We start from the raw sequence: 17,367 nt of genomic DNA on the forward strand, positions 1-17,367 counted from the left end.
ATTAAGCTTATTATTGTAGGAAAAGTCTAAGTATTTGCTTACAAAATAAATAAAATACGGAGTATTACATTTACCAAATGTGCCAGTAGATTGGTCTAATCTGGAGGGGAAAAAACCCAAAACAAAACTCCAAACTCACCTTGATCATTTCTGCCACGTAACTTTCTGGTCCTGTATATTCTGTAGAATCTTTTACTTTCACTAGCACAATAAAGCATAAATAATGCCACATATTGTGCTCTTCTTTAATGTGCTCTTCAAATGTGACGGTCTTGTTATCAAACTTATCTCTTTCCAAACCTACAAGAGTGACACATAAATAACTCTTAGTATTTACAAACTGGTACTAAGGAAACAAGCTGTAAGAACAAAACTTGTTTCTACAGTCTGCTGCACTTCAAAATCACAATCATTCCTAAACAAACACTGAATAATAGTGATAAACTCTCTCACATGCCCCCAGCGTAGCAAGAAGAGGAAAGAAGCATAAGTACTGCTCACACTTACTATAAGTAACATAAGACTTTTGGTTAAAAAAAAAAAAGGTAGCTACCTCGTATGCAATCAGTCTGATGGATTTCATAACTCATCTCCTATTTTTAGGCAAAATGATACCAAAAGCAACATTTGCTTTGCCACAAACTTCCAAAGGTTACTTCTGTCACTCTGTGTCTTATGCAACTTCTGCATGACATTCAACTACCCCAGCCTCAAAAGCTCAGCAGTTTTATCCCATCAGGAGATTGGGAATTGACTTTCACAGGCACTACTCAACACTCTGTACCCTTGGAAAAAACAAGCGCTTATGAAAATCTGTCCCATTCCAATAGGAAACTATTCTTTGAAGCATAGGAGAAACAGAAACTAAAGGTTTGAGGAAAAATGGCATACTGAGCGTGCATTCCCCATCTCTCTGCTGCCAAGCCCCAGCGCACGTGGTACCCATTATCAACTAGCTGAGGAATGCAAAGTAGGAACAGCCAGTAATTCAAGACCTCTGTTTCATGAGAGTTTGCAGCTATCAGTGACTGTGACAGAGTAACCCCTTATTCTTAAGGGTGTTTCTATACTTACCACAAATAAAGCAAGTAGTTTTTAAAATTTCTTCTTTCTTCTGTTTTTCACTCCTTAAATCAGCAAAAGTGTCAATGATCACACCAAAAATCAGGTTAAGGACAATAATGATGACCATGAAGAAGAATAACAGGTCATATATCACTCTAGCAGCAAAGAGAGGTTCCTGCAAGGTACATATTTTAACAATTAACAACCCATATAAATACATGCAACATCTAACCCTCACCGTGCCTTTCTGTTCAGCAAAGCACGATGCCCCACAACCCCTCCCTTTAAAGTCTCCATTTCTGATGCTCTCCAACAACTTGAAACATTATGTGAAACTAAAATGCAAGATTACTGAAAGAAAAGCCAAATTAGTCAGCTACCAGTAAGCAGTCTCTAGAGTTGCTCTTTCTGCTGTCCAAGTCTGTCCTCTTCTTTCTCACTCATACTGGAATCTATTCTTACCCCAACCCTGCAAGCCCAAGCAAATTACATCCTTACATTAAACTGCTTATATATCAATATAGCATCAGTGTTGACCATAAAGTCTTTTACTGGAATTTAACAGTATTAATTTCATTTATACTAACAAGCATGGATATGGACAGGAAGTTGGACTTCACGGTATCCACTGCATATTTATTGCAGGCCTGAATACCCAAATACTTAACCCCTGTTTTCAGAATCATCCTGCCAGCTGGGTGTGAAACTTTTATTAAGAATTTTGTAGCTTTTACCCCATTCTAAGCTGAAAATAAGGCTAAATATTAGAAAATACTTTCAAATTGCATTCACTCTGACTAAGACTGCTCCTTTGGCCCTAACGTGGTTCTGGGGAATGGGCACAAACAACTAAAGCAGCAGCTATACAGGCAGCTTCGGGTATTATGAAAAATCCTCTCTGTTTTGACTGGTCTTCACTTTCAGATGATGGCTCCAAACAACATTCTTCCTTCCTTCCCACAGTCCCAGCTCCAAACCTGTTCTTGGTTCCTCTCATCATTCCATTGTACACATCTTACCATTTCCAAGGGATGCTCCCCACAGAAACTCTAGCAGGGTATCGGCTACCACTGCATTTTCATCCTGCTGCCTCATGTTACTCTTTCATTAGCTTGTACTTACTTCTTCATATCCTGAACTCCCAAAGCACAGACTGTTGCCTACCCCATTTCTGTTCTCTTGGGCCCTATTCTGGACAGCCCAAAAAAGCCCTAAAATAAGGATGGGTAGAACTGGCTGCTGTTTAATGTGCTACTATGCATTAAACTACAAGTATGGTCCCTTGTAGTCGCAAGGTATCCTACATATGTTTAAAGGGAGTGTATACACATATCCCCCAGAACTCCATCCCCAGCCCTACATGGTTATCACTCTTCCGCCCCCATTCAGTGATAATTTACCTCTTTGGATGGTTTCCTGAGCACATCACCTACTCCACCCCCACTCCTGAGCCCATGACTCAGTACAGTAACAATGCACATCAGTAACGTCTCACACGTATGCTCTTTATTCTCTTCCTCCATTTCTTCAGCAATCAGTTCTATTAACACAGCAAGCAAAGACACGTTTCAAAGGCAAGAAGATCAGTTTTAAACCATCCTCTCCACTCTTTGCTGGTTATGCTCTCTTCCCTTTGCAAAACTGGCCAGATTTCCAGCCAGTGTTGCAAACCTCCTTAGCTCTCACCAAGAGCTGACCATCAGAGTAGGTATCTCTGCCCACCCTGCTACAGCCCACCCTCTTCTTCCCACCAGCAAAGTTTTCTTTTGTGCTTGAACTGCTGTCTTTGACTTGGTTAAATATCTCTTTCCATTTCTGTTCGCATGCATAGCTCAGATCACCAGATGCCTGTTTATACAGAATCATAGCTTTTTGACAGCTCAGAGGACAAAGTGTTGCCTCTTACACTCTCCCCTGGTGCCTAACAGATTGCACAGCCTTTGGGCTGCACTCAAAATGGCAACTTCGACTTGTATTTTTCAAATGGCTAAAATATCACTGCTTATGGAAACAGCATTTTGCTAAAAAAGTAACAGTTTTTTTGACCCTCTCTTCATTTGGCTGAAGCCTCCAACTTCACTGTTTCAGTTGGAGAACTGCTAGAATTAATTACCTAATCTCATACGTTCTCCCTGTACCCATTAAAAGTCTCATGACTTGCATTTGATCATAAAAATGCTCCTGAGCTGATCCCACCTTCCCACGGGCAGCCTCAGAAAGGCCCAAAGCCCCGTGCAACCCAGAAACAGCCAAACCCCAAGATGGTAGAGAAATTGCCAAAGATATGGGCATCATGAATATCCCTGGCCATGTAAGACCCCCGTATCAGGTTAATTATTTCTGATATAAACACACCTCTGGTGTTTTCCTTTCTGCAGCCAGAGCGCATAAAGACAAAGCAGCACACTCCTTCTAGAGCTGAATAAAGCACCTGTTCACCTGTTCCTGTATCACTGTCAAATCTTAGTTTATGAAAGAGGATACTTGAGTAAAACAGAGCCATCTCCTCTTGCAAGCATGGGCTTGTGGCCATTATTGACCTTTGAAACATTTGACCATGTAAGAGCTCCACTTCTACAAGAAATAGTGATGTTCTGTCTGGCTCTCACAGCCAGTATCATAAATCCCCGAGAAGTAAATTACATTTTCTAGAAAATAAAACTGAAATATGTCAATGCCCAATCTGAGGCTGGCAATTATGCTGCAAGTTATCTCTCACATGTACTCTTTGATCTCAAAACCCCCCAAACCTACCCTGTCTACTTAATCCATGGAGTACTTCCTGCCATGATACTAAAACAGTTTCCTTAGTTAGCTAGATAGAATAAATGACAATAAATGATGTTCTGCTCCGTATTTCACAGGGTATTATCCTCAGAGATCACATTTAACAGCCTAATGTTTTAAAATAATAGACTTTGTAAAGAGGTAAATTGCATCACTTCCTTCTCAAATTGAAGTAGAGAACTAAAGAATATGACAGTTTTAATCAAAGTATGGTTCAGTGTTGTTTCTCCATTGTAATCACTTCATGTAACAAACGTTATTTATACTGTTGGCCTAAATGAATCCTATTTTAAGTCAGGTAGTCTCATGACAGTTTTATTCCCAGATTTATTACAGGGGGATTTTTAGACAAAATTATTTTTAATTTAAGGTGCTTAACCAGAAAAAGGGTGAAGACTTCAGGGTGTGAGTTATGAATCCAACAGCAGATACTCACGGTCTGAAGGAATGATTGAAGAACAGTTCTCACTGCTACCTGCTTTGCATACATCTGAATAGAGAAACTCCCCAGTCATGGTCTCACCTGGTTCTGTGCGATCTGAAAACAGAAGGTGATGAATCAAATGGATAGTTTAACATTTTGGAAGACTACTCAGATACTAAGGTAGCCCATCATATTCTGTGTGCAGTTACTAGCCAGATTTACAATAGTGTATTATCCTGGAGTTTAGAAGGGAACAGAGCTTTCCGATTTACACATTCAGTGATTTTAAATTCAAGCAGAATTCTTACTTCTATGAATTAAAGACCAAAGTTGTGCATTTATTTTGCACCAGCTCCAAAGCTGAGAAAGTAACTGAAACTGTTCCAAAAATACTATGTCCTAGTGCACAGTGAATTTTCAGGGTTTCTAGAAACTTGCTTTTCAGCCTTGCAGGTATCCAAACAAACCTAGTGCCACATGGTAGTAAGTCTTTGGCATTTCTCCAGCCTCATGGAAACATGAAATAACAAGGTCAGTAAGGTCTCTCACAGGGTTGGCAGTAAAATCAGAAAAAATAGGGTCATGTGAAATACTGTTTGTCTGAATAGCTCGAGTGTCAAGAGAAAAAACCCCAAACCAATAAACACAGAACCAACCCCAAATCCTCCTCTAACAAATTTCATTTCATGCTTCCTACCCAACTGAGTTAGCTGCTTGATACTGCAGGGTAGAAAAAGCTCCAAGTTTTAACTTACAGTAAGCAACCTAAGATCAGCACAGAGAAGCCTGCTATGGAGTTTAAATGTTAGCAAGTATTTGAGGGAGGTTAATACTGTCTATAAATATGAGTGAACCAGAGTAAGAGAAACCTCTGCTTCACAGGAGCACCTCTTTGATGCCCTTCATTTATATTCACTCTGTCGCTTCAGATAAAATACTAACTTTGATTATGTCGAAACTAAACCCCACAATTAAAAGCCAACGTAAGCATCCAGTATCTGGCAAATTGAGGCAGAACTGAACTTCCCCAGTGCAGAGCCTTCTCCACGATGGCCTACCTAACGTCTGCTTGTAATTAAACTGGGGGAGGGAGTAGGTGTAGCTGAGTTAGATAATCTCAACTGTTTTAGCAAAGAGTGAGGGGACAAATTTCAACCGTCTGCAGAACAGCCCAAGTGCTCTCTCCTGGGGTTGTTCCTCCTCCCCTTCCCTCTTTGTGCTGCAGCAGACTGCAACACTTGGTAAAAACACTGGGGTATCCATTCGTCCCAATCAGTTTGGGGTTTCTAAACATTTTGTTTTCTATTTAAATAGTGACCTTTGTGAGAAAGAAACTGTCAAACTGGTGAGGTAATCAGTAGTCTTGCAAGAGGTGGAAGACTGGAAGACACTCAGCACACTCCATAGAACAAGAGCCCATTACTTTGGAGTAAGTAGGTTGAAATCAGTTGCTGGTACCAACCTGGCAGTAATGTTTCATTAGGGAGCTTGTCTACTTCCAGGATAAAGTCATCTTTAAAGAAGAGGTACCCCACTATGGAGAACAGGTAGACCAAGATGAGAGCGAGAACAGCAGTCAGGATGATGGAACGTCCATTGCGAGTGACACTCTTGATGACATTCAGCAAGGTCTCCTCTCTGTACACCAAATCAAAGAGCTGGGGGACAACAAACAAAAGCAAAGGCTGTTTCTCATGTGGGCTACCAACATCACTGGTAGCACACTATGTGTTGGCATGACAATACCAATCTGATGTTTTCGAGAGCATTTAAAGTACTTCTTTCTTGTCCCCCTCCCATCCCCCCCATAGTTATCTAAAATTTAACACATTAGCACAATAAAACATAGGAGGCAAAGGAGATGGGGTGCCTGTCCTGGGTTCAGCTGTAGTAGTCTTTTTTCTCCTTCTTAGTAGCTGATGTAGTGATGTGGTTTTGACTTTACTTTTAAACATAAAGCTGCTAACACAAACTGTTTATCTTTTTTATTGTACTATCTGTCCCATCACCATCTCAGAGTAGCTCATTTCAAAATGCAGTTAGCCATTTCCTTTACATCTTCAGTGTATAAGCAATGGAGCAATATTTTTTGCCCAAATTCTTTGTTCAAATTTCTTTACAGATTTTTCCTTCATTTTTCACTCCCCTGGGTCTGTGTCAGTCCATCAGCACAGCCCAGGCAGGTTGCTGGCTATGCTGGTTGACAATGAGAGAACAAGTATTTGTTAAATTGGACCTACACGAATAGAGAAAATAACCAATTTGGGTACCAGATCATTAAACAAAAGGGTAAAAATAGAGTGTTCTGAATGGGATTTAAGGTTTGCTTTAAAAATGACACATTTTCTCCACCAATGCTAGATATACTCCTTCTGTGCTTATTCTTAGAAGTATTGTGCTGTGCAAGATGAATTCCATCCCAAACAGAAAAAACACATATGCCAGGCATCTGTGTCAGTCGTGCGAGGTCTGGAGTCTAGCTGCAGCTGAGGAGACACTCCGAAGTTAACCAGCTACTCAAGAAGCACGGACACTGTGTTATCATTATTGACAATAACAGACTAAACCATCTTAAAGACTGTGCACCTCTTACTCATACTGTGGCAACTCCAAAAGTGCCTCCTGTTCAGCTAACATTTCTGTGGCTAGATTTGTCCATGACTTCTTTTGTCCTCATGTAAGAGCTTATATGATTTTAAGAAGGCTTAAGCCTTCACTAAGTACTGATATTACTTAAGAGTCACAATATTTTAAATTGTTTTATTATCTTGGACATCAGAGCAGGGTCACAAGCAATACATCCAACCTTGGAAACCTATGCCTTTGAAGTCTTGAGAACTAAAGCACACAGGGAAATGCTAAATACCTTCATTGCAACAGCACACACATTTACGGTAATGAGCAATTTTAACTAATTTTACCCTTAAACACATCTTGTATAATGTACTTAAGAACAAAAAAAAGTCTCTGCTTGTCTGTACAAATCATGAAGAAAAGATGTGGCAGGAGTCCTGTGGCCTCCCACCATAACCTCTCCCAAGCAAAACCTCCAGTGCACGGCTCTTAAGAGTGCCTGTACAATCATTTTCCAGCAGCAGAACAGAAAGCAAGTGGTGTTTGACACTTCAAGATATGCCTGAGATGAGATTTTACAAACACACACAGACAGCAAAACATTCTGAGAGCAAAGTGAATACCTACCAACAAGCTATAAAAGAATTCATGTACGAAGAGCCCCAGAGCACAAATCAGAAGGTACAGCAGGTGATAAAGAAACTCGACATCCATGATCATTGCCTTGTATCCTCTAGTGAAGGTTCCACAGTTACCCACAAAACTCATCAGAAAAATGATTTTATTACAGACCTAAAGAAAGATTAACCATAAATTAGTTACAACATGGGGCCTGCAGGAAGAAAAAGGCAATTTTTCAAAGCTGGAGGTAACTCGGCTCCATGATGACATCAACAACCATGCTGGACTGTCTATTACACACAGCTCCGCTCTCTGGTGCGCTTTCTTGGAGCCTGAACAGAAACTGCGCATGTCCAATAAAATGTGTGCACCAACTCCTGCCTCCAGCTTCTTGTCAAAGGCATCGAGACTAAGATTTAAAGAAGAAAGTTCCCTGGTGTCAGAGTTAAAATTTCCTAAAAGCCAAGAACTCAACCCAAACTACTCCTGTTCTAAGCGTGGCACTAAGCATCTCTAGCCTACAGCAACTCTGACATTTCTCATACACCCTGTATTGCTTGCTAATAAGCAAGAACTCCAGATTCCCTCAGCAAGTCACTCTTGGATCATGCACACAGTAATCCTCCTGTCTAACACTGGCCACCAATGCCAAAGGAATGTTGCCTTCAACTTACCTGGAAGTTGCTAAATGCTACAATTACCAGTAACCACCACTACCCTCACAGTGCAGTTCTGACGGTAGTACACAGCACTCAGTGACATCTTTTGAAGACAAGGAGTGCTACTAAATGATGCATTTGAAAACTGAGCACTTTGTAATAAAGGTAAGGACTTTGAGAAGCTGCATCTTTGCACAGCTCCTGCTGACTCAGTCAGAGAAACCTTTTTGGCTCACTTGCCACAAGAGACCACAAGTATCCGGGTTTGAGCATTAATGAAGTTCTCTGGTGGCTCGGCTTACAAGCTCAGTCCACACATTACTGTCACAAAACTGCTTAGTGTCAGCTTTTGGCTGGCAGGTAGACTGCAGACAGACATTTGGGAAATGCATTGTTTAGTGAATCTTACACAACTCCGTAAATATTGCAGCTTAGTCACTGAATGGCTGAACAACCGAGTACTTTAGGGTCACAGAAACTTCTTTACATTTCTGGCTGGTGTGTGAACTGATTCTGGACTGTAGCAGAACTGACTGAAACCTCAGAGGTCTCCAGCCTGGGCAACCAGGATTAAATGAACAACACCAAAGCACTTGTGCTAGAAACAAGAGAGGGAATCAGTCCTCCCACCAGTTCCACCACAATGTCCCAGCCTATTTCTGCAGGTAAGAAACTCTTAGGCAAGATGCAAGAGAACTTAAAAAAACCCCACTCGGTTCTTACGTTGAATGCACCCAGAAGAAACAAAGTAGGCTGTAAACCAATTGAAAATATTAGTCGTAATATTGTAGAAGCGATTAGGGCTCGGATGCCGTGGGGCTTAGGAAGAGCTATAACGATGGCCAGAGATATCAGCATCGCTGTCCACAGCAAGCCTGACAAGTGGGGCTCCAGTGTACCTAGGGTGGAGAGGAAAGAATAAAACCCATTTCAATGCTTTGTGTAACCAAACAAACCCAAACCAAAATAACCAAATAAATGCCATTTTATCTTTGGTGGAGCATCATTAAGCCTCTTGTTCAGACATTACTGATTTCAAAGCAGTAAGTGGAACATCTGAGCCCCATGCCTTGAGCAGATTTTAATTACAAACTTGCTATTAAAGCATTATGTAAATAGTAAGTGTCAGTATTATAGGATTCTTCATTTTAGTGTTCATTATTATACACCTTGCATGCTGAAAACGAGAGGCATTTTTGCTAATGTGTTCTGTAGAGGCACTGAATAGGTAGGTGAAGACAGACAACATACTCCTCCAGGTCCAGATTCACAGATTCTCTTATTATGCTTTTGGTCAAAAGCCTCATACCAGTTTTTGTCATCTCTTGCTATTTCTGGTTCTATTTAGACTGTCCCATGAGACTGTCTGCTTACATAACATCAAGCCCATGTTGCTAAAAATACACTTCTCTGGAAGAGCCATAAAAAATACTCAGCCAAAAATACCATTTACCCTGGCTTTATGCAGAATATAAAAGACATCACTTTCTTATAACTGACATAAAAACTATTTTTTTCAAGCAAGTGGTTCCTCAACAGAGAGAAAAGCAAGACCCTCCAATTTCATAGTACTCTGCAGCCCTTCTGCAAGTACATACCGAGAGAACTATTGAGTCTTATTAGCAAGATATTCACCGAAGGCTTTTCCTCCCCCCGCCCAAATGCAGACGGCTTAGGAAACACTACTCTCATCTGACTACCACGAGCAGCCATTTAATTTTGTTCCAAATCGCTGTAGATTAATAAAGACAGCAGAGGATAGATGGAAATTAAAACTTAATAAGCGTAAAGTTGAACAGATGTTTCTGCTGTCTGAAGGGAGTCTGGGGTCCCAGAGCAGCGCTACTTGAGCTGTCAAACAGCAAAAGGTGCAAAAGCTCAAAGCAGAGTCACCCGAGTGGGAGTGACAAACAGCACAGAGATGCGAAAGGAAAAAACTTGTAGAAGGCTTATTCAGGAATGACCTGGGAATTGCCATGAGGGGCAGATCTTGAAGGATCCTGCCTACACCTGCACCGGTGTCTGAACATCCCAGCTATTACAAAGCCATCCATGGCACATGAATATCTTTGCTTTCATAAGTTTCAGCAGTTACCAGCAGGCCTGCAAAATAACCAAAGTTAACAAAGTCCTCCATTGGTGCCTGTAACATCCACCTTGAAAGGCCCAAGACCACCAGCTGCTCATCAGCACATGGAGTGCAGTGCTGTGACATAAAAAGCCCTTAGTGGGACCTGGGCCAGGGAAGAGTGCGGCTCAGGGCACGGGCCTGTCCCTCCTTCCCAGGGACAGAGAAGGGACTGTGAGCAGTGTTTGCCCCCGGCACATGAAACTCGCCAAGCCAGCTGTCTGCACCCGACCTGATGTCAAAGCCTGGCTGCAAGCACGTGGAGTCCATTACACGACTGCAGGCAGGAGGAACGTGTAACCCATAGGAAGCTCTCCGTGCCTGGAATTCTCACCATTCTGGTACTGAATTCCAGGCATCCAGTTTTGTTTCTGCTCCTCAAGTAAGAAGTTTTACAGCTTCTGCTACAGTCAGATGCTGATCAGCTGCTCAGTTCACCCTGTCTAAGCAATTCAAGACACTGACAACTTCCCCCAAACGGTCTGTTCTGAAGTCTTCTCTTTTTTTTTTTTAAGCTAAATATAAAATACACATGTATTTATCTTTCATTTTTGATTGTAACTAGTAGAGGAAGAGATTATATCAAAATGGTAAAGTATTTCAAATATGTAGGGTAGGGCATCTTCAAAATGCCAAATGATCCCCCAGTCACACAACGTGTAATCTCAGTGTTTGACTATCAGCTTTCCTACAGCCATAAATACAAACTTTTACATTTTAACTTGGGATCTTTAAAACTAGAGACAGAAAATTCAGCTGTTCTTTGTGCTTGTTAAAACTCTCTAACCAGCTGCTGGCCAGAACGGGATCCGGGGGGTCTCAGGGTCTGCTGTCCTTGGTGCCAGGCAGAGGTAAGCACAGCCTGATGTTGTAGAAGGTAACTATACTCTGCCCCCTCTCAGATGGTCTAAAATATGCTGTATCTTCTCATAGGCTTTATCAGGCTGCAGAACCCCTTAACCAAGTTTTCCATGCCCACTGCCTTTACCCCACTGTGACCACAGGCTGCTGTCACATGCTACTCACACAAAACTATGGCTCTCCTCAATCTAAATTAATTGGTGAGCTGAGGGTGAACTGGCTTTTGTGCCACATACAGAGCTCAGATGATAATTCTGTTATCTTTAGGCTACTGCTATCTTTCAGTTTCATTGTCTTTGGGTTCTGCAGCAAGCGAACCAGGAGGAAGATGCAGAGGGAAGTTCAATAGGAAAACTAAGCATCTATCCAGCCCTGCTGCACTACAAACCTCAAAGAAATGGAAGGGCAGGCTTGACCATGAATCACCCTCTCCAGGAGGAGGTTTTACTGCTGGGATTCTTATTTACTCCAGTTGACACAAAAGTGGAAAAAGCTCCTTCCTAGACACTTCCTTTACACCAGTTCTGCAAGTGATAAACATGATAGAGACATTCACAAGAGCGTATCTCCAGATGCCTGATGCTTGCAGACATAACTCCACCTCTCAACCTGCCCTGGGGTGCATCTCCCGGGAGAGGCCGGAGCTAGGGAAGAACAGCTGACTCTCATCAGGACTCCACTGGGAGTATTTACCCAATTGGCTCCAAGAACCACCACTGTCACACAAATCCACTGTTCGGATCAAAAGCAGCTTCCAAGAGCTCTCTTACAGCAAGATTGTGCAATCCCACACAAACCGCACATGTTAACCCATCTTTCATGGCAGAAATGACAGCTGCCATCCACTGATGGCAAGGCACCTTGGAGCAGCAGGTTGCTCTGGTGCTAGAGGACAAGGCAGGCACCCTCCTACTTGCTCCCCAGGGAAACCTCTGCTCCAAGTGCTCCTACAGGAAGAGGCTGCTAGGAAAGGCAGTAACAGAGAAGAAATGGGATCTTTTTCCATATCATCCATCAATTTCTAAAGGCATGAGGCAGGTCACTTTGCCCCCACACACCTCATCTGCCAAGTCGGAGTAATATCCTTCACCCCACCCCAACACTCAGAGGCCTCCTGATGTGCTATGCAACCATCAAAGCTTCATGGGAAATGACGGTAATAAATGCAAGCTCAAAGAAAACAACAAATTAACATTTCTCATATTTTTAGTTCAATAGTTAATTACAGAACTTTAAAACAAAGTGGAACAGTCAGGTAATTAAAGGTGGATGTCTGTCTTGGATAATTTTTTCCCCTAGGAAGAAGCGTGGCTCTATATTTTCTTTAAAAATGCCTCAGGAAAAAGCAGGTCAGAAAAGCGCAATTTAAATGACGGCAATTAAAAAAGCCAATTTCTGCTCTCCTATCCCTACTGAAGTAAACAGTGATGCAGACACCAATGGGGAAGAGAATCTGGCTCATTATACCTCATTTGTTCAGATATTTTTGTATGATAAATATTGGTACCTCCTCGAATTCCTTTGAATGGATAGAAAAACGCTACAAGCAGGTTCATAAGGACGGCCAGGTTAAAGGAAATACTGCTCCAGAAGGACATGTTGCGAGCACACCAGTATAGGAAAGGTTGAGCTGCAAAACAGAAAAATAAGTGTTTCAATGGAGCATTTCAAAAAGAGGTCTATATATAAAACTAATCTCCACCAAAACATAGTTTATTTTCAGTTTGCCCAAAAGCACAAACAGTGGTAATGTTCATGGCTTCTGGTGAAGTTTGACTACTCTTTATCTTTGGGGTACTTCCAGTTAGAAGTCCTTTATGGCAAAGGACTCACATTAAAAAGGGAAGTATTTTCAAACATGATTTAGCAGCAGCATGAGAACAAGTTCAGAAACACAGAGGTCAAGGATGTCAGGTTTCCCCCAACCGTATACTTTGTACTCAGTCACACAAAGAACAATTAGGAAGAGGAAGATTTGTACACGATAGCAATGGTGAGATTCAGCCCCATCCCTCCACGTTGCACTGCTGCCAGCAGCTCACCTGAGGTGCTGCTCACCTTCAAACTTCTTTTCTGCTACAGCAACCCAGAAAAAACCTCAGTGGAGACCAGGCAAGGCAGACAATTAAGACCCAAAATGCATAGCAGTAAAGCTAAAATGCTTAGGACTAGCTGCTAAGCAAGTAAGACAACCTTACTGCAAGCTGATAACAGACCAAGGTAGCCCCAGAATCTGCCCTGTGGGCAAAGGACACAAGCACATCTGCACAGAGGTGAGTGCACAGTTAAACAGCTGCACATTTTAAATCCTTAATGGTACCCGTAAATGCTTTTCCAAAAGACTCCTGATTTTAATAATCTCTGCAGCTAGGATCAAGAGGCACAGAAGGCAAAAAGATTCATTTTCTGAAGTTGTCTCGGACCAGAAGACAAGGCCAGGCAAGAAGCCGCGTTATAGCAATTCCCTCTGCCCTGAGGCAAAATACCCCTGATTTTAGCTTCTGCAGGCTTATTCTGCAGCAAACTGTGTACTCCTGAAATCTGGAGTGCCAAAAAAAATAATAACTTATTAAAAATGCTCCCAAAGAAGGAACAGAAGTAATATTCTCTCCTGTTGGAAGGAGGTAATGTGTACAGAGATATCAGAGAGCAAAGGTAAAGAAGCTCACAGTGAAATTTAGGGAAAAGATGAAAATGCAGACTCTGGGGCTGAAGAGTAAATTAATGAATGCTGCAATTCTAAGCCTCACAGTAACCACCACATCCCTTCAGCAAATCACCTCTTCTAGCATCCTAAGCAAAAAAAAAAATGGGTTAGAAGAATTATACAATGCCTCATTATACCGAGCTGAAATGCACATGAAAAGCCAATGTATTGAACAGCTGAATGCTGACTACAAAAAGGTACCCAGTTGCTGTAAGAATACAGGCTTCACTGCACCTAATTAGCCAGGCACATGTTAAGCCTCAAAACGTGATGCAGCAGTGTTTCAAATATACAATGCACTGGTTTCTGTATTATTTCTGTTCTCAGTTTCACATTAACTGGAAGAATCTGTAAGCAGATTGAATTAATTTGTATGAAATTGTTATACAAATGGTCATTATGAAGTTCCACACTGTATTTTAAACCTTCCTTTGGGGATGGGCACAGACTATCCACCCTGTGTAGCACTTCTGCCTGGTTTTGGCAGGCTCATTTGAATTCTTAATTAAGACCTTTGGGAGACTTGTGGTGCTCAGATTATGGGCTAGCATCATGAGCTGAAGGGGGAAGTCCATGGGCCTTTATAAAGAGTTTTCTAAGGTGTCTTTCTGAGGTATGAATAACTCTTAAGTGGTATCACATGAGAGCAGCACAGAGCACTGCCAGCTGGTCCCATCTTGAAAACACAGACCTGTATTTAAGATGTGTGTAAACACAGAGTATCACTTAATTGGCCAAACAAGACCAGAATATGAGGAGACAGACAAAATTAGTCCAGTTTCTTATAGAAAAAAGAAATACTCTCCATTTCTGCAGATGGATCTTGATCAGTTTGTGGCCTGTTGTTAATTATGGATGTCTTCACAGTTTGCCTGGAGATAGCCTCAAAGAATATTAAAGTAACTCAACAATATCTAACAGACTATATGGATGCTGTCAAAGCTGCCCATTTGTGTAGGATGGTATACACTCCCATGTTTCTTGTAGAGCTCTTAGAAGTCATTTTTAGGAAGCAGCTTCCTGTGGATTTTGATGCTGTCAGAAGTACTAATCCACTGCTCAGTGGAAATAGCTCTGCTCTTCTTTAGTATTCATACGTATGAAAAATAATTCAATAGAGCTGACCAAGCTTCAGACAGTCTTATCTGTACCTGACTGAAAATTTGAAATACGATGAGTACAACTGCTTTCTCTGCTAAAACATCTATTAATATATATACATACACACACACACGTAAACCCCAACAACCAGAAGCACTGGCATGCAGCTGCATGGCAGAAGTCCACTCTCATTTGATCTAGGAGGCGGTTCTGGACCAGCCTGAGCTCTTGTGGCAGTAACTGGAGTTTAGCTATTCAAGCATGGGGAACAACAGTGGTATCAGACAGCAGATGCTGACTTGAGCAGGAAATAACGGCTTTATCACTCACATTTCAGAGGGTCATTGTTGGTAAATTCTAACCAGTCATGGCTGCTCCATGAAGCTGAGCCCCATGTGCAACACTTCTCCTTTAGCAAAACAACAAGTCAATTAAAGAAAAAATAAGCAAATGAGTTAGGAAGTTTGCTGGGGAAGTGGTGGCACTGTATGGATTAAAATATTATTTAAAAACTTTTCCCAGCTGCCAGTAGGAACCTCAGAGGGAAAAGAAGTGCTTGAAAATACTTGCTTTCAGATATTTTAGCATCACAGGGCTGGAAGGGACTTAATCAGCCCATCTGCCAGTCTATTCCTTGCCCAAAGAAAGGACAAATTCTACTTTTACTATTACTGGAGATACATGTTTAACCTGTTCTTCAATACTTCCATTGTTGGAGATGCCAAAAGTCCATGCTGTATTACCCAGCCTCTCTCCTGCAATCCAAGGGAACTGCTTAGTGTATCCAGTGCAGGGAAGGAAAACAAATCATTGCTTTCTTCAGCTGTGTCCTCTTCAATTCTCCCTGCCACCAAATGCCTTCTCATTTAAGCTGTCTCAAATAGCCCCCATAACTTTGTTCTTTCCTGTTGGATCTTAAAAAAGATGACCTCTGATCCCTCTTACCCCTCTCCCCTAGATCCCTCCAGGTGGTCCATATTGCTCTTGCATTAAGCTTGACTTCATTATAGCATATTGCCACCATGCAGAGGAGCAGACTCTTTCAACCAATTATCAAGGTTGCTGCCACACTGGGGAACCATCTGCTACCGAATCAAACTCTGCAAACCTGACCTCGGTGCTCTGCTGGTAACGCTCCACACAACCACACTGGCAACAGCAACCTACCTCGCAATTTCTTTTGCCAGTTCATCTCATTAAAGAGGTCTTCCGATTTCAAGAAGAAGTCATTGATCTTGCTGCCTTGTTCATCCCTCTCCGTGGTGTAATATATCCGCAGCTTGGACTCCTTCGTGAGGAATTCACAGATACTGGGTACAGGGAAGACTATTTGCTCCATGGTACGGTCCGACCTGACAATCTGAACAGCAGCCTTAATTAAAGTTCTTCCTAGCTTTTAAATGCTTTTATTTCTTGGTCTGTTTCCCCATACCTTTTTCAAACCGGTTACATGTAGAAACTTGGACACAGTTCTGTAGAACAGCAGCCTGGTACAGACTTCATTTAATTTACCTTCGAAGCAGACCTACATTTAGCTCCAAGACTGGTATTTTTTATGCTGTGGTCTTACCCTGGCAATGCTGTTCTTAGCTGGGATTTCCAAAGGGCCTAGTAAATGCAGCACCAAAGCTATGCTGAATTTCAGAGCAATCTGGTCACCCCAATCAAGATTCTTTGCAAATTTTAGCCAAGTATTGCATACGCAAATATACGGAATAATATGAGGAATAACAGTTATATTGCTTACTAGAGAGTTTTGTGACATCTCTGTGCTTGTGCATGCTTTACTTTTGAAAAGCATCTAAGATTGTACGTCAGGCCAAATTGTCATTTTAATACAGAAAGAATGGCAAAAGCTATCACTAACTTTATGGATTCAGCAATAGCACTGGCCAAAATGTAACAGAAGTGAAGTTACACTTCCTCCTGCCAACAGAGCTCTGCTCAGCTCCATCTTAAAGCCCACACATGACAGCTCAAAAATAGCTCCCCCCGCCAGTGGCTGTCAAAAACTAAAATAAAAAAATAAGTACCCATACACTCTCATGTCAGAGATGTGTCCACACACACACAGGTAGGCACTGCAACCGGAATATCACATCTATTGCAACCGGGGTCCAACTCCACTGTTCCTCTTCCAAGCGGCTCCTTCCGCAGCAGATCATTTCCCCCCACACACCTCCCGGCAGCCACCGCTTTCCCTGTACCTCAATCTGTGCCGTGTGCTTGGCGTAAAACTCCAGAGCCTCGTCTCCCTCTATCTGACCTCCCGGCTTCAGCATGTTCTGCAGCTCTTTGTTATGACGAGCCAACTGAAATAAAGGAATGCAAAGGGAGTGGGAGACACCAGATGTCTCTCTGATATTAAATTTCTGATTTTTGGCATAAAAGAAAAGAAATAGTATGCAGTCAGCTGCTAAGAAAGGGCAAAGTTGACAGA

At 41.9% G+C, this 17,367-nt stretch overlaps 1 protein-coding gene across 4 annotated transcripts in view; it reads right to left on the reverse strand.

Moving 5' to 3' along the window:
* ITPR1 (inositol 1,4,5-trisphosphate receptor type 1) overlaps positions 1-17,367 on the reverse strand; it is a 179,545-nt gene that overhangs the window by 17,848 nt on the left and 144,330 nt on the right. For all 4 annotated transcript variants that reach the window (XM_065687507.1, XM_065687506.1, XM_065687505.1 and 1 more), the window contains 10 exons: positions 17,135-17,239; positions 16,095-16,287; positions 12,627-12,749; positions 8,854-9,029; positions 7,478-7,642; positions 5,739-5,934; positions 4,289-4,390; positions 2,466-2,605; positions 1,075-1,240; positions 140-300 (listed from right to left, as the gene is read on the reverse strand). In XM_065687507.1, the coding sequence (XP_065543579.1) occupies positions 140-300; positions 1,075-1,240; positions 2,466-2,605; positions 4,289-4,390; positions 5,739-5,934; positions 7,478-7,642; positions 8,854-9,029; positions 12,627-12,749; positions 16,095-16,287; positions 17,135-17,239 (1,527 nt within the window). The remainder of the gene's footprint in view (positions 1-139; positions 301-1,074; positions 1,241-2,465; positions 2,606-4,288; positions 4,391-5,738; positions 5,935-7,477; positions 7,643-8,853; positions 9,030-12,626; positions 12,750-16,094; positions 16,288-17,134; positions 17,240-17,367) is intronic.

The sequence above is a fragment of the Lathamus discolor genome, chromosome 7 (genome assembly GCF_037157495.1).
Source record: "Lathamus discolor isolate bLatDis1 chromosome 7, bLatDis1.hap1, whole genome shotgun sequence".
Taxonomy (NCBI): Eukaryota; Metazoa; Chordata; class Aves; order Psittaciformes; family Psittacidae; genus Lathamus; species Lathamus discolor.